Source organism: Boleophthalmus pectinirostris, unplaced genomic scaffold (assembly GCF_026225935.1).
Source record: "Boleophthalmus pectinirostris isolate CB_2022bp ecotype Guang Dong unplaced genomic scaffold, ASM2622593v1 HiC_scaffold_21, whole genome shotgun sequence".
NCBI lineage: Eukaryota > Metazoa > Chordata > Actinopteri > Gobiiformes > Gobiidae > Boleophthalmus > Boleophthalmus pectinirostris.
Window position 1 is genome coordinate 13,702,524 of NW_026571175.1, and position 23,167 is coordinate 13,725,690.

A 23,167-nucleotide genomic window follows, 5' to 3' on the forward strand; every position below is an offset into this window, starting at 1 on the left:
ATATGTATATGTATGTATCTATATCTAAGCTGTTATTTGGGTGCCATTAAGAGGCTTATCGTGGATAATTATTCTGTATTATTAGTTTTATTTTTACAGGGGTTAAATCATGCAGGAGCTGAGTCACGTCTGAAAAGGTCCTGAGCTTTACATAACTACTAAATAATAACCCCAGATTTTTAGGAACATCCTCCAAAGAATTGCAAATAATAATACTGCATTATTACTCTGATAATACTATATTTTAGATGCTGACTCCATATCTGGCAGCCTTCACACATCAGATGAAGAGGGGGCAGGGCTGTGGGGAGCTGGGCAGAGGAGGAGGCCGGACACACTCAGCAGACCCTAGCTCATGTGAGGGTCACTGAGTATGTCTGGCTGAGGCTTCAGTCTAAGGCCGCCTCCAGAGAGAGGCTGGGGACTTGAGTCAGATTGGACCAATCACAATATACCTGCTGAAGTGGCTGGAGCCAATAAGGAGGTAAAATCATCAGCTGTTAATATCAATCTTGATGTTTCTGAACAGTGAAATACTATGAGAAGCTCTTACAGTCATGACAGTATGTGTACACTTGGCCTTAGTCTCAGTATCCAGCCTATGTCTCCTGCAGAAACAAAAACCTTTTTATACATTACCCAGTGGGACCATGGTTTAACATGAGGGGAGGCCATTTTGGAAAACCACTTGTGACTCTTCCACAGTCCCATCATTTCATGTTTGGATATTTCTGTGTGGTTTAGCTGTTCACTTGTAAAAAGGTGAGAGCGTCCATAAAAAATCCTTTACTTGGGTTGGCCTGGTGCCGCTGGTATAAACAGTTCAATATCGGGAGTAGGGCTGCTCTCTGAACGCTCCCTTGCTGCTGCGTGCCGATGGTGCCTTGCCGCGACTGTTTGCCCACTCTTCCTGACCTGATTAGGAAAGAAACAAAAACAAACAGATGGAGTGTGATTGCAGACTGCTCTTAAATCATTTATGCACTACTCATCTCCAGAGGCCTATGTGTTCTATGCAAATGTTGTCAATAAGCTTCCCTTTTACGTTAAGTAGATGGCAGTGAGAGCATTAAATGAGTTGTACAAATTATTATTGTACAGTAACAAAACTGTATTGTTGTCTGGGCACATATTTGCATAAGGCATGTCTCAAGAGCTCCATTCATCTTCAGCGCTCCCTCAGTTAGTATAAACGTAGCACATATTTTGCTTCATTCACACGTTTTTACACACATACTGCATATTTAGGTAAGTTCTTCTTTTAAACAGAAAACACTGTTCCATCTTGTGATGTCATGCTCCACTTTGTTTTTAAACTCCATACACCTTTACTAGAATCACTTGGATGATTTCAGCCCTGGAATTACCATTCTCCACTAAACAAAAGGTATAAAATCGAGCTGTTAATTTGAAGACTACTGCTTCATGACATCACAAGGTGGAACAGATCATTTTGAGCTTTGTTGATGTAGACAGACTAACAATAAAGGATTACTAAAACGTGTGAATGAAACAAAACACAATTCTAGGTATGTGTTTTGAGGAAATGGCTCAAGAGTAAATTTTATGTAACATAGAACCTTTAAACTACTACTAACTAATGTCACAATTTTGGGGGGCTAAAGAATCAACAAAAGATAAAAGTAGTTTATTGCATTGAAAACTTTTGAAAAACATGCTTCCTTACTGTGAGTGCGCTTGCATCTCCACAAACCTTGCTCTAGAAATGTTGTTCCTTTGGTTATAATATTCCATAGTAAGGCATACTACTCATCTATCTCCATGGAGAATGTTCTTAAGTATGGTTTTAACTTTTTATTTCCATGGAATCATCCAGGTGACGTGCCACCACCCGAAAGGTCTATACTGTATCTTTAAATAAAATATTTTCCTAACAAGGGTATAAGTTAATATTTCTGCATACTTGTGTTTAATTTGACCTTTTATAACTTCAACTTCAACCTCAACCATACCATTCACAGATATGTATTTGCACATTTCTGATGTCTTGCAATAAAACTGTCTGAATATTGTGGCATAATAACAAAATACTATATATCAAGATTAATTTTGGTAAATATTTTCCACCCTACTACGCTGCTTCTTAGTTTGAGAGGTAGTATTACATGTATCAATACTTTTTCCTTGGTCTCCCACGTATGTGCTGCAGATGTGTGCAAACAGGGACTAGACAAACTCAATAATTTGATCTCCTCTACGCTGACGTCTACTATTGACATCCACAAAAAGCTCTTTCACCACTGAACACAACTCCACCTTTCACCAGGGAGGCCACCTGCATCTCCGATAATTGAGCAAACCAATCAAACGGCTACTTCAAAAGGAGCGTTTAGCTGCTCCTGGCGAGAAAGGTCACGATTAGCATTAAGCTAAATGAGGGCCCAAGTTCACCCCCTGGTAGAGCCCACGGTGCGCAAGTGGCAGTATCGATGGCACCCTTGTCAGATCCAGAGCCAGTGCTAGCTTCTCCCAGGGCCCACTGCAGCGCTACAACCCATAGACTGTAATTAGACTTGTCAGGGCTCCGCGGCAGTCACTTTGAAGACAGTGAGAGAGCTAACCTTGTGTTTGTGTTTACGAGCGTCTTTTGAACTGTCACCTCCGCGTGTGACCCCCTCTCTCCACTTTACAGCCCTGTGTTGCTCTGATCAACCAAAGGGAGCCGGGGTCCTCCAGAAAAGTTCTATTAGCTTTGAACTGATTCCAAAAGGATCCAAGTCAATTAGGCGTGAAGAGAGGCGGATTATCACCAAAACTCATTTGCATCTGCATTTTTTTTTTTTTATTGGAAGTTGTCGTCTTGAATTCTTTTTAATGAACCTGGAGGCAGTGTGCATCTCAGGTTTCCTGATTTTTAAATTTATTATTGAGTAAGAGAAAGACTATTGCAGCAGCTTGAGGTTATATTTGTACTGTACATGACATTAAACTCCTTTTACTGTATGTTTTGTGCTAGAGCCGTCTATGTCAGTCAGATCTAAATCGCAGCTTGGTTAGACACAATGGCTGCAATGTTCCTCCATAAACAACAAAATATCCTGCTGTATTCTGCAAAAAAATGGCTAACCCTGTAGTTTGTACAAACCTCACACAAAAGTGATTTTTGTCGTTCACTTTTCAGTATTACATGTGTAAAATATGAACTTTGAACAGAATCCCTTTATTAAAACATACATTGCAAATCTAAATGCAGTTCTTGTTAGAAAAATAGCAATATTTTTCTCAAGTCATTCAGTCCCATTTTGTGCACAATAAAACATTTTCTCACTGATGAATTGTGGGTGGTAGATACTTGTAATTCTTCACATTTATGCCAGTTACTTATGAAGCATTTTACCTATTGACGTATTGCACTGTATGTTTTTGATGTTTGTGACAAGGCTCATGATTTTTGGTTTCAAATTTTATGTCCTGGTTGGAAATCATGATACTCCTCTAATGAACTGGTACACAGAAATTATTATTTGACAGATAACATTGTAAAAAAACACCTTTGTTTTATGTTTAGATCAGAATGATTTTTTTTTTGTATAAACTGTGCCAAACTTTTGGATAGAATTTTTTCCCCTTGTGATCATATTTTTCAACTTTTCTCTGCAAATTGCTTCTTGAGTGATGTAAAACTGTGATTTATATTTACAACAAGTATTATCCTGTCAAATTAAATCAGCATTAGACAATCATCAAAACCTGTGATACACACTTTAATTATATTCCACTTTGTTGTTCAGTCTTTTTCAGTTTTACTTAAAAAACATATAAAAGAAAGTAGTGTCACAGATGATTTGTATATAAGAAATTCATTTATATATTTGACGATAAAGTGCAGTTTTAAATGTTATTATCTGTAGTACACCTACCATTCTATTGCATTGTGCAGGAGCTCAAACACATATGACCTTGGCCCATTTTGTATAAAGGACTGTATAATTTAGGATCTTTAGACTTTTGTTCTCATTAACTGAACTGAACCCTGGCAAAATGATCATTACGTTGTTTTATTGTAATGTTTGAAATCTAAATTAAAGATCTATATCACGCATAATTGAATCTTCTATGTTTTAAGCCATGTAGTTACCTCATCAAAACCATACCTGGAGTTGTGTTTTGTGTTTGTTCACACATGTTTGAGTAATCCTGCAAACCTCAAAATGCCCTTTTCCACCTTGTGATGTCATGTAGTGATAGTTTTCAAATTAACAGCTATGTTAAGTTCAGTAGAGATGGAAAATTTCAGGGCTGAAATCATCCAAATGATTCTAGTGAAGATGTATGGAGTTTAGAAACACATTGGAGTATGTCCTATAATACCACATGACATCACAAGGAACAGATTTGTTTGTTAAACATCTGTGAATAAAATAAAACACAATAATGTTTTTGATGAGGTAACAAACAACATTATAATAGATCAGGAAAGAGTGCAATATAGATAATTTAAGTGCGGTTTTAATTAATTAATTCTTTGTTGTGATTTTAGTGTGAGCAAATGATATGTCGACATTCATTAGTTAAAACATTGCATTACATTTTTCATTTTTCAAACAGAACTATTCCATTTAAACACTGGATTACATGTTATAGTATTTGTTTATATTATTTCTTAACTGTCCGAGATTAAATGTGTTTAAATTATGTGTTGATATTGACCAAAAAGGCTGAGCAATTTGTGATTTTATAGAAACTTTTCTATATATTTTAAGTTTTCCTTTTTTGCGTTTATTTTGCATTTTATACATTGAAATTGCACAGATGGTATTTCTGAATTACTTCTTCCCAGTTTAGAACCATTTCATAGCATCACTTTCATTTCTAGTCTGTCTGGTGTAAGAAATAATCGCATTCTTCCTGGTAAAAATATGGTAGTATTTTATTATTTTATTTTTTTCATTTTCTTGCTTCTAAAGTAATTATTCTGCTCTGATATGCTAAATAAATAACAGGAAATGACCCAGGTAATTGCAGCCAAATTGATACTTCCATTACTCAAAATTAAAACAGTGGTTATAATTGAGGGGTGGGCACTTACCATATGACTCATAGGACTCCCCGCTGTGGCCGTACTCATAGTAGTCTTCTGAGCTGTGAACACAAAAAAAAAATCTAATGAACATCACAATATCACTGAACAGAAAATTACACCACTGTTGCTGGAAATAAAAAATAATGCACTTTTCAATATTGTCGCAGCACGTCTAAGCCATATTTATGCTCATGCTATTACATATAATTGATGTAGTTTGAGTAAAATATAAGAAAAACAGCGTCAAGTAAACAAGACAAGCTTTCAGTCAATCAAAAGTTGACGCCTCCACACAGCAATTTTCTCTCTATCATTCAAGAGAAGTAAGAGCAAATAAGGCAATTTAACAAATGTGGACAAAATTTGTGACTCTTGTCGAGACAAAATAACTTGTCCGTAATAAATAATAAATAATAAAAAGTAACTTGTCCGTTGTGATCAAAGATACTACTGCACTATAGTACCATCTTAAATGGGCTTTACACAGTTTAAAAAATATAGGATTAAGTATGATTTATCTTTCCCCAGTACAGATATATTGTAAATACAGCTCTGTGCAGTTTCCCGGACCAAGAAGCAAGGATAGTATACTGTTAGTGTTAGATGCGTGTTACCAAAATGGCAAAATACGCTCTGGCCTCTGGTGGTTGTGGAATGTGCTTATAAACTCATGATGATGAATAATTAGAATGCTAGGAATACCGAATTTGGAATAAATCTGGACTGCTGCAACATTTAAGACAGAAAAAGTGGGGTGAATGACCTTTAAAACTAATTTCTCTTGGGGACTTGTGAAAACTAACTCTAAAAATTAAAATATGACTTTTTTGAACATGTAGCATGTCAAAAACAAAACAAAAATACTGTTAACAGCTATAGCATGATATATCAAATAGACAGGACATGGGAAAACAGGACATTTACACACAAAGTGATTAAGGTTGCAGCGATCTGATACTGGTATGGCATATTAGCGCCAATAGTGACAAGTTTGTATTGGCTTTCAAATATCGGTTCAGTCGATATCCTGGCTGTTCATATAAACTGATGTAATAAGACAATTTACTGGTGGTCGGCACAGAAAGTCTCATGTTTGAACTCTTAGACAAAACTGTGTTGTTTGTGGGATGAATAACAGCTACATTATATACATTATTATATTTTTGTTTAATGGAAATGCTATCTCAGGTCTCTGCACCAGTATCCGTTGATATCAAGTATAGGCAGATGTTTAAAGCTCTAGTATTGAAATCGGTTTTGGAATTGAAGATGGTTTGGTGCATAACTCAAAGTTATAATCCCAAATGTTGCTAATGGCAAGAAGGACATGAGTTTGATTTCTGAATCATGAGCAGAGTACAGTTTGCACTTTTTTTCTGTAAATTCTTCAACGTTAAATGGTCTGGCACTGCACAGGATGTGTCAAAAGTAGAAAGAAAATGTATGTGAGATATTGTAAGCAGTAATACTGCTTACAATATTTGAGCTTTCTTAGCTAGTCAGCTTTAAGAAAAATAGCTGAATATAAACCGACAAGCAACATCTCTCAATCAATCAAAAGTTGGGCCCACATTGGCCATTTTTACATGGCAATTTTCTGTTGCACCACTCCGCCCGGGCTCTCCGTTCCACACCGCCGCATATGGAGATCTATGAGAGATGGCACCTTTAATGAAAAATAAAAAGTCAGGGAGGCGGGTTGCAGGGTGCTTCATTTCTCCCCTCCTCTCTTCGATATTTTTATTTATTTGTGGCCCGGTGAGGTGCATGCTGACAGAACAATCCGGCGTCGCTATCATTCAGTAACAGCGCTATCATTCAAGAGAAGCAATTCATCATAAGGCTGCCACTGAGCCGACAGGAGCCATCACAGCTGTGTCCTCCCCGCCCGCCTGTCACTCACACGTCAGAGCCTCTGCGGAGCCAGCGCCGCGATTAGAGAGGCCCAACAACACACAGCACCACGTCCCCAGTGCTAAGGGCAAACACTGACAACCCCAAAACATACTAGAACAAGTCATATAGAGCTTTGAAGAACAGGACAGTTTCAAGTTGTTTTGTGTAACATTTAACCAAAAATATTAAAATAGAGTAAAAAAGTTCTACCATGTTCTTAAGACTTATTTGGTTTGGTACGAGAACTTTATTGTGTGGGCGGACATGACAAGTACATTTCCCCACTCTGAGATCCATTGAGTTCTATTCTAAGTGCACAAAATAGAAAATAAGGGCAGAGTGACAGAAATGATATAATTTATGACATTGCTTAAAAATAACTGAAAACCAATGCACCGGCAGAATTTTGCACATACTAATGCATGTGCATCCAGGCCAGTTTATAGTTCTCTGTCAAATCCATGCAGAAGTACCGCACAGCTCCAAGTCGCACATAAAAGCCAATCAGAGAGCTTGCAGCATATGCGATGCCACTCATGTGCCCTGTACGTGCACCTTGGCTAAAAAGTTACTATGTTTCGAACTTCTCCTAAACTCAAGGGCTGTGATTGGTTGAACCACAAAGACTGATTAACAGCTAATCTTTGGCACAGAAATGTCTGTGTATGAGACTAATATGATTGTTTATTGTCACAGTAAATATAAAAAAAACCCAAATAATTAATTCAAGTTAAATAGTTTGGCTTCCCACAAAGCTCCAGGGCCCTGATGAGCTCCGCAGAAGCTTGCATGGTTCAGGTCTGTGTCAGGATGTCAGCTCTCAGCTGAGCGGGGCCCTATGCAGAACTATAAACCAGCCTTTAGGCTGTAAAGGAAAACAAATCCAATATTTTATGTACACTGTTCACCTTGTGGATATGTTTCTTATCTGTTAAAAATAGTTTGAGGGTAAAGGGTAGGGGTGCACCAGTCCAGCTAGTTCAGTTGCAATACTTATATCAGTACTTTGAGTTTAATCTGCTGATAACGGACATTAACAAAAAAGATTTCACACATGTACGATAATGGTTTATTATTCTATATTTAGCAAGATATAGTGCTGGGGCAGGTACAAAAGGAGAAGCTTGAATAGACACAGAAACTGGACAAATTGAGCAGAAAGTTGTAAATCACTCCAACAGCGCAGTGCAAGCTCAGTGAGACAAGTGACAGCCGTATGCCTTAAGTCAGGCATAGTATAAATTTTGAACCACCAATAATTCAACACCACACAATACATTCTTATGCTAATGATATAGCTTCAGTCTGCTGTACATCCTATAGCAATCAGGTATAGTGCATTGCTGTCATAAAATATAGGTTGGATGTCATGTTAGTGGAAGATCCTTGACATCTCTCCACCAGTCCATCGTGAAAACGCGCTCATTACCAGTGGGCCGGGGACCTGGCAGAGTGCTAAATAATTACAATTCACACTGGTCTCAAAACCCAACGCAGTATCCTGCCGCGGACGCCCCAGAAACCAACAATTTGTATGAACATTGGAAAATCAATTTGCCACAATTCACAGGTGCTGGTTGACATATTGCGAGGAATACTGCGGTGTTTGGATATCCCCTGCTCTCCCTGTCATGCCTCGCTGTAAAACCAAATCCAAATAAGCAAGGTGCCACACGGCTAACGTCGCTAACGCTATTGCACAAGCTTGTTTACATGCTGTAGGCTGTCAGCATCTTTTCCACTAATGTATTCGAGCGGTCGGTGAGACAATTGGGGCTGTGAAAGGGGAGTAGGGAGTTCCTCTGAACTCTTAAAGCCTGTGTGTTATTAGAGGCACAGAGGAGTGGTAATGGCAAGCTGCTGCTCAGAGCTGCCAGAGCGCTCTTGCACAAAGCAGACAAGAGTGCAACAAAAGCTGTTAGGTGCGTCTAATTTGGGAGGTGACGTTTTATCAATATGGCAACACAACTTCTCTCCCCTCGTCCTCTCGTTCACAGAGCCTGTGAGAGCTGAAGGTCAAAGATGGAGGTTTAACTTGGCTGTGGGTGGGCTTAAGGCAGCAGCTGCAGATTCAGACATTTGCCCTCAACCCCTCCGTGAAGTCAGTGCATCTAAAAAAAAACCTCATTTATTAATATTGCTGTGAGACAAGATGACCTTTTACTTTTCATCATTTTGCCTCTGCTAACCATACTTATTTATTTAAAAATTTTAAAGTAAAATCTCTAAATGTAATGGCTTTATAATCAATGAAATTGACAGAATCCAAATATTTATTCATTTAACAGTGAAAACGTCTACTCCTGACTGTCACAGTGTGGCTGGCCTTGACAAGAAACACATCCAGTAATCCAAAAATCACCAAATTAATATTATTTTATTGAACAATTTTGAAGCCAATTTCAACTTCATTTCTCGTCCTAAAGAAGTACCTTATTTGTTTACATGTAGCTAAGAATTCATTTTTTTGCCCCATTACAGATAAATTGTCAATGCAACTCTTATGGTCAGGTGTGTGCTGTCTGAATTAAATTTTAAAGCATTTTATTGACTGAGCATCAGGAAGTGTGCTGTTAGCATGCTAATACATGTACAGAGAGTTGGGACTTGCAAATCGTGACTTGAACTCGAGTCAGACTTGAGTCACTATTTTTAGGACTTGAGACTTGTCTTGATAAAATGGACTAAGACTTGGGACTCGACTTGAACTTGAAGGTCAATGACTTGAACTTAACTCGGACTTGAGGCCTGTGACTTGAGAAGACTTGATGCTTCTCCTAAAAAATATGTTTTAAGAAAATACTTTATGCTTTACAGGTGATAAATGCAGGGATTAATTTTACAAGGACAAACTGGAACATGCCCCTCCCACTTCTGTTTGGTACTTTGGATGGAACAGAAGTACTGTGATGTAGTCATCAAAAGTACTACAGTAATATACAGTGTAATACAGTAAAGCAGAGGGAACTACATAGAACATGACCCTCCCATTTCAGTGCAAACACACGAGAAAATAACTGTTATTAAGCACTTTTAAATCTAAATTTTCTCTTCTATCAAGACATTTAAAAAGGAAAAATTTACATTTCTACAACTCGTATATATTCTATAAATACTCATATATAGATATACTCTTAACACTCTTACTCTTATACAATTAGGCTTAAAATTAATATAAATTGCAAAAATCTAAGCTGTATTTGGTACTTTGGTTTAAAGACTTGAAATGATTTGAAGCTCAAATCAGACGACTTGGATTTGACTTGGACTTATGGGCCAGTGCCTCAAGAGTCGACTTGGACTTGCCTGTATTTGACTTGGGACTTGACTCAGACTTGAAGTCAAAGACTTGAGACTTACTTGAGACTTGCAAAACAACTTGGTCCCCCTCTGCTTGTATGCATTACTGTGATGGCGTGACCTCTCAAAGCACAATATTGAGTAATGTAAAATGTAAGCAAGCAATAACTTTTGATGCTTAAAATGAACCAGTTCTGTTTTACGCAATTTAATTAATTTACAATATCCTATCACCATTTTATTTGAATGTAGTTTTTACGTTACCATGTATCAAATGATAAAATCCATCTATTACAAAAACTGTGTACAACAAATTGCACCAGGCCTGGTAGTTCTTCAGCATGTCTGTAAGAAGTGAAGAGAGCCCTCCACACATCTCTGTGCATTTATCACCATTGATCCTGGTCAAAGGTGCACAGCTGGGACCACAGGCTCATAGGTGCGGAGGAACTTTCTAAATGGGTCAGCTTTTGATTTGACATTCATTAGCACAGGGCGTCCGCTGCTTTGTGTCTCCCAGAACTTCAGTGGGGCCTGAGAAGAGCAAAGAAAACACATCTGCTGGAGGTGCGCTGTGGAGAGAGGGCGACGCAACACCTATTAGAGAAGTCTGTGTCTTTTATCAGCAGGCTAGCAGGGGGCCACATCTCTGAAAATCCAAGAATAGAGTTGTCTGATTTTAGATGTATGACTGGGGAAACAATTTAGGTGCGTTTTGGCGATAGGCTAGTTTCAAGAACAAGAAAATCCTGCCACAAAATAGCATGGATGGTTTACAGACAATAGACACGGTATTGTTTAGGAGCTGTCTTTTGTTGCACAGGCATTGCTACAGGTTTGTTTTGTCACCTGGCTAGACATAGACTTTGGATTTTTCAACTGCAAAATGTCATATGGTCCATCCCAGTCAAGCAAAGAACAGCGTGGAGTTTTACTACAGAAAATATCCATACATTAGAATCTTAACAGAAAAATAAAAAAACATTCAAGATAAATGCCAACACTGAATCAGTTGTTGGCTGCTTGCTTCTGTTTTAACCCACATGTTTAGAACTCTATAGCTCTAATAGGTTATTACTAGAGTCCTGCCTGTACAAATTACACACTGAGCAAGCAATACCAGACAGCAAATGTGTTTTTTACAGAGTATCACAGGAAACTTAGCCTCTGATTGGGTTGCTTGTGACTGACCTGACACAGTTTAAGGTTTAAGGCAAGAAGAAGGCAGCCAATTAGAGGACACCATTGGCAGATCTTCTCCTACCATCCCTTAGAAAAACTTGACACCAACCAAGACTTTTTGAAACGGCAACTAAATAGTAGCAGAAACTACTCATGGAAAAAATGAAATATGGTGTTGTTTTAAAATCTGTGTATCCTTCATTCATTTGTTTTTTTTTTGTTTTTTTTAAAAGCCAAAAATAAGAAAATGAAAAAAATATTTTGATCATTATTTTTCTCCAAAACCAAAATGAAAAAACAGATAAAGATAAAATTTTTTCAGTTTTCAATTTTGTGTTCAAATGAATAATGGAAAAAAACAGATAATGGCCGTTTCCCGTTTCCGTGACTGCACTTGTCTAACATTTTGGGTGATCATGTTAACAAAATAACACTATTTCCAAAAAGTATTTATATGAAAGTGTATATGTACAGCTTCTTGCCCTTGCCTCATGTACTGATGACAGGACAGGATAGCAGTTTCCAGTTCTGTGTCTGATACAAAAATATAAAATTTTATTTTTTTTTTTTGTTTTATTTTGAAAAACGAAAGAACAAATGATACACAGTTTTTTTAATATATAGTCTAAATGTTGCCTGTTAAAATAAAGGTTAAAAAAGAAATAAATAATTCAATAAATAACATAAAATAACAATATATAAATTTATATTATAATATTCAACACTTATTAGCACATAATCCTTCCTACTATACTATATTCATCAATATGTAAGATAGACAAAACCCTTTAGTTGACCTCCTTCAAATCGTACATTATTTTCCTTCATAACACTGCTCTTGCTTCTTTGCCTGACCTCTGCGACGCTGCAATCTCACCGCCTTATTATTTTTGCCCCATTAGTTTAGCCTTTTAAGCGCCCATTACCACTGTAGCGAGCAGCTGATCAGTGCTAATGCCCAGGAACCAGCACAGGTAGCACCACTCTCTCCCCTTCATCTGTCATCCCGGCGAGCACTGGCTTCTAAACACTCATGTGGCTGTTCCTGGCCATGTGAAACAGATGGCCGCGTTAAATCTGAATGATGTAGTGCACTGCCCCGGTGGACTTTGTTTTCTTACGTTACCATTAGTCTTCTGCTTCTGTGTGATAAATTTGAGAGATCCAGGAGGACAATACCAGAGGATGCAGGGGTAATCTCACAATGATGTCTTACCAAGGTTGCTGCCGAATGAAACCGGTTCTTAGTGAGAGATTTCAGACCACCCTCAGGAAATGGGTGAACGTCCAATCACAGTGCAGAGGTTGTTCTCATGTTTCAAGCAGGGATGGGAAAAATGAGGATACTGATGAATTTTGAAGCCTCAAGGGCATGTTGAGTACACCGGTCACTGCTACAAGTATACAATGTTCTGTTTCTTTAGCACCGGCCATCAAAACATCCAGGGCTGAGCGGATAGAAGTAAAATAATTATTTATTTGTCAGGGCTCATTTTGAGAGATTGCAATCTTCAGAAACAGCAGTAGACAATACAAAATTACCAAACAGACATGAATGAATCTAGACAGAACTCCAGGTATCCAATGTCTAGTGCTTTCAAAAAGACTCTTGCAAGTACTTCACACTAATTTACTGAGTAGGGACGAGACAATAAACAATAATATTTTTTTTTTATCATGGTAAAAAGGGTAGATAATAATCATTTATGGGACATTTTATATAATCGTGATAAACGCCAACACAGACAATTGCAAATGTATTACCAGAATGTGCGGAAATAAAGCTACTTATTAATCATGGTCTCTTATTTATATTTATATTATTTGATTTCACGTATAACAGTTGTTTAAATATGTAACCTATTCATAACATTAACATAATAATGATTCATATCCAGAACTGTCAGCAATTGAATAATTATTGTGATATAATCGTTAATTACAATTGTTTTGGTCATGATAATTGTAATGCCAAATTTCAATATCATCCCAGGCATATTACTGAGCATGCATTTGTTTTTCTTAAACTTCAGGAAACAGTTCATAATATTATTAATTATGAATTAAAAGTCTCCAATCCCATTTTGTTTTTTAGGCCAAAATGTTGTTCCAGTTTTACAGTAAATTCACAATATGAAGCACACTGCTGGGTGCTTGATTATTCCAGCTCAGTGGTGATTTCCACAGACAAGTAAACTATAAAAATATCAGTAAAAAGGGAAAAGCTTTAGTAGCCATTTGTGAGTGTTAATGCAGGGAAGCTCCCATAACTCCAAATGGAATCCCTCCTGATAGGCTGATGATTGCTCAATGCAGCGGCTGATTGCAGAGCTATCTGTAAGGCCGGCCCCCTGCTGAAGAGTCACAAAGAGGGACAAAATGTCCCGCGGCACACATTTGACTTCACAAATGAATCTTCTTCTGACCAAGATGCCCATTTCAGACCATTTTAGATTTATTTGAAATTACATGAAATCTTCCTCCAAGGGAAAGGGCCATGATTACACTTTTGAAATAGCAGTTACAGAGGAAGCTGTGCATGCATTGTATCTATGAGGAACCATTGCTCAGACAATGTGTTTTTACATTCAGAATTTTCCAAAAAGCATCATTAGGTCTGTTAGTATATTCCTAAATGAATATGTCATCTTGTTTTTTAGGGCTTAAAGTCCATTGTAATTGCACTCATTCCGCACTCTTCTCTCCAATTTATGTCTCTCTTTTTTAAAATTTTAATCTTCATGATTATTTATGTTTTGATTTGTTTTTACTATGATTTTAATGTATTTCTTATTCTGTAAAGCACTTTGAATTACTTTGTGTACGAATTGTGCTATACAAATAAACTTGCCTTGCCTTGCCTTGTACATTGTAACTGTACACTATAACTACAACTACATAGTTTAAATTATTATATAAAAATTGTTTATGTTGTTTCTTCCTTCAAATCCACCCATGCCCCAATGCAATAGTTGCTTCCTTTTTTGACCCAATTGAAATTGCAGTCTGTCCCTGTCTTTGTCTTTATGAGAGTTTGCATATTCACTCTGTTAGTGAATATTTGTCCTCCTGTTTTTTAACCTAAACATGTATAATAGGCAATTCCTTCATCTGAGTACCTATATAAGAAGAAATCATGGCATTAACACATTTTTTTACATTTTTTTTTTTAAATGTGCAATAAAAATGTAACTTATAGCATAAGTATAGCAGCTATGCTATAAGGCTGGCAATACAAAATTGAACACACACATGTCATTGTCAGCTGTAATACAGTGATAGATGGCTTTAGACTTGGATGTCCATCTTTGGTGTCTGTGGTACCTGAACCCGGGGCTGGGCCTGGAGGGAGCATGTGCCCTTTAAACACATTGGTGCACTGTTCCTGCTGCTCAGGGCCGCTGGGATCTGCACACGGCCCGTCACTGCTGCTGTGAGGGAGTGAATCTGTGAGGTGTCAGCTGCTAGTCTCCCAGGCGTCTGCTCACAAGCACAGCTTTGATGGCGCCCGAGAGCTGCTGGGGCCAACCTCGACATGACCTTGTAGTACCGGGTATGTGCAGAGCTAAGTAACACTGCACTTGTTAAGTCACCTAACTGGGTTTCTCTGAGTTAAGGCCGCCACACATTACAGGAGAATTTTCACGATTTTAGCTGCGATTTCCTTCTCCCCAAGTTCGGGGAAGTGTGACCCGACTTTGTGTCTTCATGTGAGATTATGAAGCCACTCCTCATGTGTGTCTGTGTCACTCTGAGCTGCTCTGTCAGATTGTAACCATCAAACATCAGCAACACTACGGTAACAGCCAATAAAACAGAGCATCAGGGGCAGGGGAGGGACAGACACAGAGGCGCAAGAAACAAACCTGGGACATAGCGGAAATAATGAGAAGACTTTATTCCTCATGTCTAGTAAAGAGGTACATTTAACCTGCAGCATCTTATCCATATAATCCATAGAAACTGTCCTCCACAAAACATTGTTATTAATCCAGTTTGAGGCGTTCTTTAAAAGTTAAAAGGTGAGAGTAGTTCCTCATGCGTGTCTATTTACATCCACACAGCGCACTGATCAAGGTAAAGCTGCAGATTAGCAATAGTGATTCTACTTCCTGTGTACTTTATCTGCAATCTTTTATGCTTTAAAAATCAGTAATGCACCACATTTCACAATCTAGTATGTAGCCTGTGGTCCTCAGCCATATCCCACTGCCCATCCCATTTTTGCAATCAGAGATTTTAAGTCACATAAGATTCTCCTCGTGTCTGTGGTGTGTGCTTTTTCTTGCAAATCATTTAAGACCGAAAAATCCTATGGCGGCCTTTAGTGTGCAATATTCCAAATTATTTCAGAAGTAATAAGGTAGTTTCTTATGTCACAAAGCTGTTTTTGTTTGTGTTTTGGTTCTATGTTATTCTGTTTCGGTTCAATCTTGTAATGTTATTGTAATTTGTGACACTAATCCGTCCAGGGGATTGCAGCTGAAAAACTAGCATTTTTACTTACAACTGGTACATGATGTATTTTCTTTTTTATAAGACTAATCTTTTTTGTGTATTTTCCATCCATGTTTTTGTTTGTTTATACAGTTACTTCTTAAATAATTTCAGTTTCTCACACAATTGTCATCAAGTCCAGGTATTGTTGCCATTATGCAATTTTAGAACAGTCAGAATCACTTGGAAAATTTCATAAGAATTGCCCTACATTTTCACTTGATTTTTCAAAAACGTGAAAAATAAAAATAAAAAAGTTCATTGTAAACAGTTTAAATTTAGTTCATGCATTACTAACATCCTTCTTTAGCGCAATGAATTTATAAAAGCTTTTCAAAACATTCAGAAACCAGGATTTTGCTGTCACTGCTAACAACAACTAGCATGCTAACAGCGCACCAGCCTTACTTCCTGGTTTGTTAGTGATAAAAATGCTTTTATAATAGTAAATGGTCAAATTTTATATAGTGCTTTACCACCGTTTATAGACATTCAAAGCGCTATACATATATATCTGAGAAACTAACATTATATAAAAAATAATTTACAGTGATAATTTAAAATAATATAAAAAACACAAGGTATAACTACTTAGAAGCAAAATATGTTCCTCACTTTGACTTGCTAGATCCTAGGACTAAAACCACAGCTACAATGAACCCAAAAACTCTATGTCATATGTGAACTAATGGCAGCCCTGGTTCCGCTGTGGTTACACTGTCACATACATTTCCTTACAATGCCTTCAACCAAATAAAACAAATGCCACTCAGACACCTTGCAGCCTGCAGCCTCTTTGACCTTAGCGTTTTGAGTAGGTCTCCCATGACTAGTCCCCTGAGATGCTTATGCTCGCTAACTCCTGGAAGCGGATGATAGGTGCTCAGTGCCCTGCGATGTACAAACAAGCTACTCTGCCACGGCTGTCATGTCGAGGTAGCGCTCACTGATGTTCCCCCGGGCGTCAGCTCTCCGCGTACGTTTGAACAAATGTCTCGGCGACATCTAAAAACAGCTTCAACCTCATGTCTTTGGGCCAAGGGTGCCTTTTATGCCTCTCGTTTTTAATTATATCCAAATGAGTCGATTCTTGCTTTTTCTTATGACAGTGGGTACAGTAGAGTTACACAGGCTGTCAGCTCATATTTGTCAATACTGTCTGTGATCATGTAAAGTAATGTAATTCAATGTGTTGTTTTAAGTATTGTAGTAGCTAGGCAGTCAGAAATAAATTCATTGCAGGACTGACAACTTTTCACCAAAGCTTGGAGTGAGATTTCAGCTGGGCCCAAGCGTGGTTAGGTCTGTGTGGTTTCTGTCAGCAGATCTGCACACTTTTTTCCCAGTGGTCACAGAACTTTACACCAAGTTCTGCAAGATTGAAGTGGCAAACTACAACTTGATGTACTGTAAAAAAAAAAAAAAAACTGTCATGTCCAGCACAATAACACAGTCATAGTCCTACATTATATTTGAAAGAGATATTTTCTTTGTTTTTGTTTTTGTTGTTTGTATCAAAATATACGGCATTTCCTGCATTTCATTGCATTGTACAGGTTGTCAAGTTGAGCGACTAAAGAGTCCCAAGGAGGAGGTTCATGAGCTTCCCTCTAAATTCTCCTGAAATTAACTCTTACCCCTTGGACGCCTACTAGGAACAACCCATACATATATTTCTAGGGCTACCATAGAGCATAACTGCATAAAAGAAAACAGACTTCCACGAGTGATCATAAATAATTTTCACACTCATGAACTTAATTGAAACACAGACATCTTTGGTATCTCTGGAAACCTTTGACTCTGAAATATTCATTTATGGACGTATAAATGTGATTCATCTCATTTACAGGTTTATAACAGCTCACTGAAAATGAGAGTTTACCTGGTCAGGTGCAAAATCGAAAACAAAAAACTACATTCAGCATCTGATATATGCATGTTCTGAGTACTATTCATAAAACATATATATATATATATATATATATCTTTAGTGATATAGCGGTGGTCTCAAAACACGTCATTAAGGATACAAGGGGGGTCGTCAAATGTTGTCTTCATGGGGGAAGAGTTAAGTCCAGATCAGCAAATGTGACTTGCCAGCACCAGCCAATATACAATGACAAAAACTTGAACACAACAACATGTAGGCCTACAATCAAACACACTGCAATAAACCCCACATGCCTATAGCAACAGCATTTTTAACTTATTTTATCAACAGCTCAAGACTGTAAAGAAATCTGTACTGTGCAGCTGTTCAAATAAACCATTGTTACAGCACAGTAACATTAGTCTTAGTTCCAGAGCCCGGCCGATATATTGGTTGGCCGATATTATCGGCCGATATGAGCAACTGGAAGCATATCGGCTATCGGCCGATATACTTGCTGATAGGGGCCGATATTTCACGTGGGTATGTTATACCTCGTTACAAAGCTTAGACTCTCTACATTATGTTCATTTAATCCAATTTTACAGACAGATAAATGTACTAATATGTGGCTCTGAGTCAGTATTTATCTGCGGAGTCATTTGTCAGTGTGTGTGTCCGTACTGTCCCTGAACACACCACAGAGTCACGTGCGTTTGTTTACACCCGCAGACGTAGATTCATGTATGCAACACTGAGATTATATTCTTTTTATGGACAATCGGTTTGAGTCAGGATTAAAAGGTTCCTTCTGATAGGTTAGCGATTACCTACTGTAGCTCTCACACATAAACAGGCTGTTTTCTATTGGCCTATTGTAAAGTGACTGTATTGGCCGTATATTTGTTACTGCACCTGTATTGATATGTAAATGATCTGTGAATAGACGTGTGCACGATGAAATTTGCACATATAATTAATTACCGCGGCGCGCAGCATTTACGGCTAAAGGCTAATAGCGATTGTTTATTTACTCACTAGTAGTGATGGGTCGGTCGCGAACGAAGCGACTCTTAGAGCTGGCTCTTTGAAGCGAACGACAGGAGCCTGATCCTTATTGGGAGCCGTGTTTTCTCTTTCTCTCACTTTTTTCTCTTCACGACTCGTGGGAGTTTGACAGCGGCAGCGGCTAAAAACGAAAGTTTCAAAAATATGCGTGTGCATATATATATTCAGCATAAAATAAATAAACCAGGACTAATCTTGGGGTTGAGAGAGGGAGAGAGATAGAGTCCGAGTCCCGACACTCAGTCCTGGTTAAGTTCTGGTTTAGTCCTGGTTTATACATGGTTTAGATCTGTTTTAGTCCTGGTTTAGTCCTTTTTCAGTCCTGGTTCAGGTCTGGTTTAGTTCTGCTTTAGACCTGCTTTAGTCCTATGACATATCATGTAAAGAGACAGAATAACAATAAATGTTGCCTAAATAAACCCAGTTTAAAATCCACCAGAGCCAAACCTAAGTTTTTTTTTTTAATAATTCAAGATTTACAGTGAATTTTTTCATCACTAAATATATCAGCAGCTCCAACTCCCATTATATCGGTTTCATATCGGCCACAACAAAATCCATTATCGGTCGGGCTCTACTTAGTTCAATCACAAACAACAACAATTATAAATGGGCCTGTCAATCTACTTCATTTCATGGTAATATGATTCAAATTTAACTACACTGGATGACCCTTGCCCTATTCTGGCTCAACAAACTTGAACTCTATCTGGAAACAGATGCAGTCCTGGACACATCTGCAGCCTGTCCGTCCATGAGAGTGGATCTGTCCTTCAGTGTGGCCTTGTGAGGCGACTGCTGTTGTGCTTTACAAAAATACACTGAAATTGAACTGAACCTAGAAAAAAGATTGTAAATTGCATAGACACATGGTTAGTTGTTTTTTTTAGTAGTATTGTGGAAACAGGGCTGTATTCTGTTATCATGCTATAACTGAATTCAGTGCCATTCAGTCTGTGCTTCTGGTTCTTGTAAGAAATCTCCAGTTACAACAAGTGATTTGTATGTTTGTTTTGCCTGTATACCAAAGTTTCACTATTAACATAATCTTAATTTGTTCTTCAGGTACCAATTTTGCATTATCATAAAGTTTCACTAAATTAGTAAAACATTAGCAAAGTTTATAGTACTTTGTCTTTAGTAATCTGATGCAAGTTTTTTTTTTTTTTTTTTAAGCAAATTAAACAGTAATTAAAACTTGAGAACAAATTACTTTAAAACACTTTCAATTACCCAAATGTTTAACGTTAAGTACCGCTAAAGTTGATGGATAAATGACTAAAACGATTATGTATTTCAAATAAAGCCCCAGCTGTTTCCACCCATTTACTGTCTCCTCCTGTCAGCATTATTGATTGTCAGGAAGTGGTGCTTTCTTTTAAAGGCAAAGTCACTGATACCTCATTAGCCATGTGTTCACTATTCATAGCCTCCCATATCAGTTAAGATAAATGAGAGGATCCCTTCTTAATGTAGTTTTACTGTGCTACAGGGACTGCTAGATTCTCTCTGCACAAATGGCTGGGCCTGTTTGGAGCCTTAGCCACTGGGGTAATGCCACCATGACAGAGAGAGTGTAAATTGTTCAGCTTGTTATCCTCCGGCGAGTGAAATTCTGCCACTGCCGAGGCTGACGCTTGTGGTAGAGCTCCTTAGGCTGCCACAGACATTGTTAGGAGAGCGATGGGTCGGTGGCACGCACACACCTCCAGGGCGGGTGCGGCAGCTGGGGACCGGTGGCTCTACTCAGGCCCAGGGCACAAATAATGCACCTGTGTCTATCACAAGGACACATGCCGAGTCAAAGAAGAAAGGGCAATGTGGGGGCTAGAGGTCCACAATTACTGGAAGTGGATAAAGAAAGTACTGTTAGAGCATTAGATTATTGTTTCTAATTCTTCTCTACAGAAAGGGATAGCATATTCTGTTTTTGTAGTCTCTACATTGTTTTTTAATGTACTATGTATAATGGGGTTGGGGTCCCTCACAAATACACAACACATGGCTCATGATAAGATAATATCACGATATGGTGATGCATGTGATAATCGATATATTGTGCCACTACCTACATAAATGTGATATGAAACACACCAATTTCCAAACATCATCAAAACAATGAACACACCTATTACCACTGCATGAACAAGTTTCCTTTCTCTAACAAGCAACAAAATTATAGCACTTTCAGAAAATAATACAAAAAAAGATAACAATTCTTGTTGATATTGATATAGAACCCCACACGATACTGTATCACCAAATTTTATATCACAATATATAGCTATTTCTGTATTTTTCAACCCAAAACATGCACAATCCTCCAGTGAAGGTAGTTTTGACCAAGCTTAGCAACAACATCTAGCGATGGGTCCCCAGGTGCAGTACTGTGCCGCCCACTGCTCCTGACGAGGTGCCTGCAGAGGGCAAATTTCCCTATGGGTACAGTATAATGTATCAGAACCATAACCTTATTTTAAGTGTCCTCAGGCTGTGAGGTTGCTGAAAAGGGCCCCCCTCCCCTCTTTAGCCCTATCCCATGGACAAAAACCACATCCACCAATAAATAATTGCATTGTTGCATAATAACATTAACACTCCACATATCTGACTGTATGTCCCTGTTATGCAGTTTAATGCTGATATGGCCATTATACTGCTGCTAAAACTGTTACTGTTTGTGGGCTGCACTGAATTGTCATAACTGTCATTATTGTGCTTATGTTTACATAGGGGTCATTTAAAATTTCAATGTTTTTTTTTTTTTTTTATCACAACAGTCATTGCTACTTCCTTCAGTCACAGCCATCAATCACCTCTCAAGCTGTTCTAGGTATATCTTGCAAACTGAAGCAGTGGAACCATCAGCCACCTCATCCTCTTCAGCAAACCTTTAATGCCCTCACACACTGCCTTTATCACACTCACTATGAATCACTATTAAATTGAACTATACATTACAACTCAAATTAGACATGGCTTTTAATGAGACTAGTAATAAGAGCATATTTTTTAAATGTGTAGATGGTCTGGAGAGTTGCAACTATGTGTTCAAGTTCAACCACAATGACCTAGCATGAACCCACATGTTTTAGTGATTGGTGAAAGCAGAGCAGCCAAGATGAACATACAAATCTGCACAGATTGTCTGTGTACAGTTAGAAAATAATAAAACAAGATCTTCTGTGATGTCAGAGTGCTAACTACTGTGCTGTCCCATTAGTTTTGACTGGATCTCAGTAAGTGAAGAAAAGCAGTACAGTAGGGCATAGTTCGCCTGAGACTTGCGCTTTGCAATATTCGAGAATTGATTTGTCAATGTTTACTGATGCATCTGCTTGAGGTGCTTCAGTCTTTTTTGATTGAAATGGATTCTGCAAAGTAAAAATAACTTTTGGGGTTGGATGAGGAATGGAAAATGACTGAATCTTTAACAAAAAATCTGGCTGTGCAAATGTGAGGGGAGACTGACAAGTGAAAACTATTACTCTATAAAATTGTGATACAGGCCAGCAGTGACAGCAAGGATTGGAAGGAGTATTTGACAAATATTTTCAAAAATACATTCAGGTCTGGAAACTGCCATTCTGTAAACACTTGTGACGTAACCTTTGCCACATCTGTCACCAGTCACTGCACCTGGCTCGAAGAAGGCATGCGGATTTCCCATGACATCTGCAAATCACTGGAGCCTCGACATCAAACAAATGATTCTCATATTCTCATGTCACATGCCATACACAGCCTTGCATCAATCTAGCCTCCATGTTACCCCGGCCGCCAACGCTGTGTACAGGCAGTCACTTTTCAAGCTAAAAACAGGACACGAGACGCGCAGCAGTAAGTGAATCAGTTGTCTCCGGGGGCGCACTCTCTTGGAAGTCTGGGCCCTATTAGCTGCTCCGTCTCCTGCCAGATAACACACATGAAAATCTCTTTGAGCGGCCCACCCTCTAGTCCCTCTATCCCGGACTCCATTTCTCTTCAGCCTCTTGACGCTCCCTACCTTTGCCCAGGCGCCTTCATCAGGATTCAAGTTGGAAACAAATAGCCGCAAGAACTATGCAAGATCTGACATAGTTGTGCAAACGTAAGGCTTGACTGGAGTAAGGGGGTGTGATGTAAAAATAAGATGAGATCAGTGGCATGCTTTTTGATGAGTGTGACATTGACAAAAATAAAACATTGGCAATGTGAAAAACAAGAGTGCAGAGCAAACAGTACTTTGCTTCTCTTTTGATTTGTCTGTAAGTTTGTTTTTCAAATGTATTAGCAGAGTAAAATATCTTTATTTCTTTATGTTCATT

General features: G+C 38.2%; 1 protein-coding gene across 1 annotated transcript in view; it reads right to left on the reverse strand.

Annotated features, from left to right (window-relative positions):
• Positions 1 to 299: 299 nt before the first annotated feature.
• The window catches only part of khdrbs3 (KH domain containing, RNA binding, signal transduction associated 3), a 133,218-nt gene continuing 110,350 nt past the window's right edge, over positions 300 to 23,167 (reverse strand). The window contains exons 8-9 of the mRNA XM_055157495.1: positions 5,051 to 5,103; positions 300 to 915 (exon numbers count right to left, since the gene is read on the reverse strand). Of these exons, the coding sequence (XP_055013470.1) occupies positions 824 to 915; positions 5,051 to 5,103 (145 nt within the window). The 3' untranslated portion in view covers positions 300 to 823. The remainder of the gene's footprint in view (positions 916 to 5,050; positions 5,104 to 23,167) is intronic.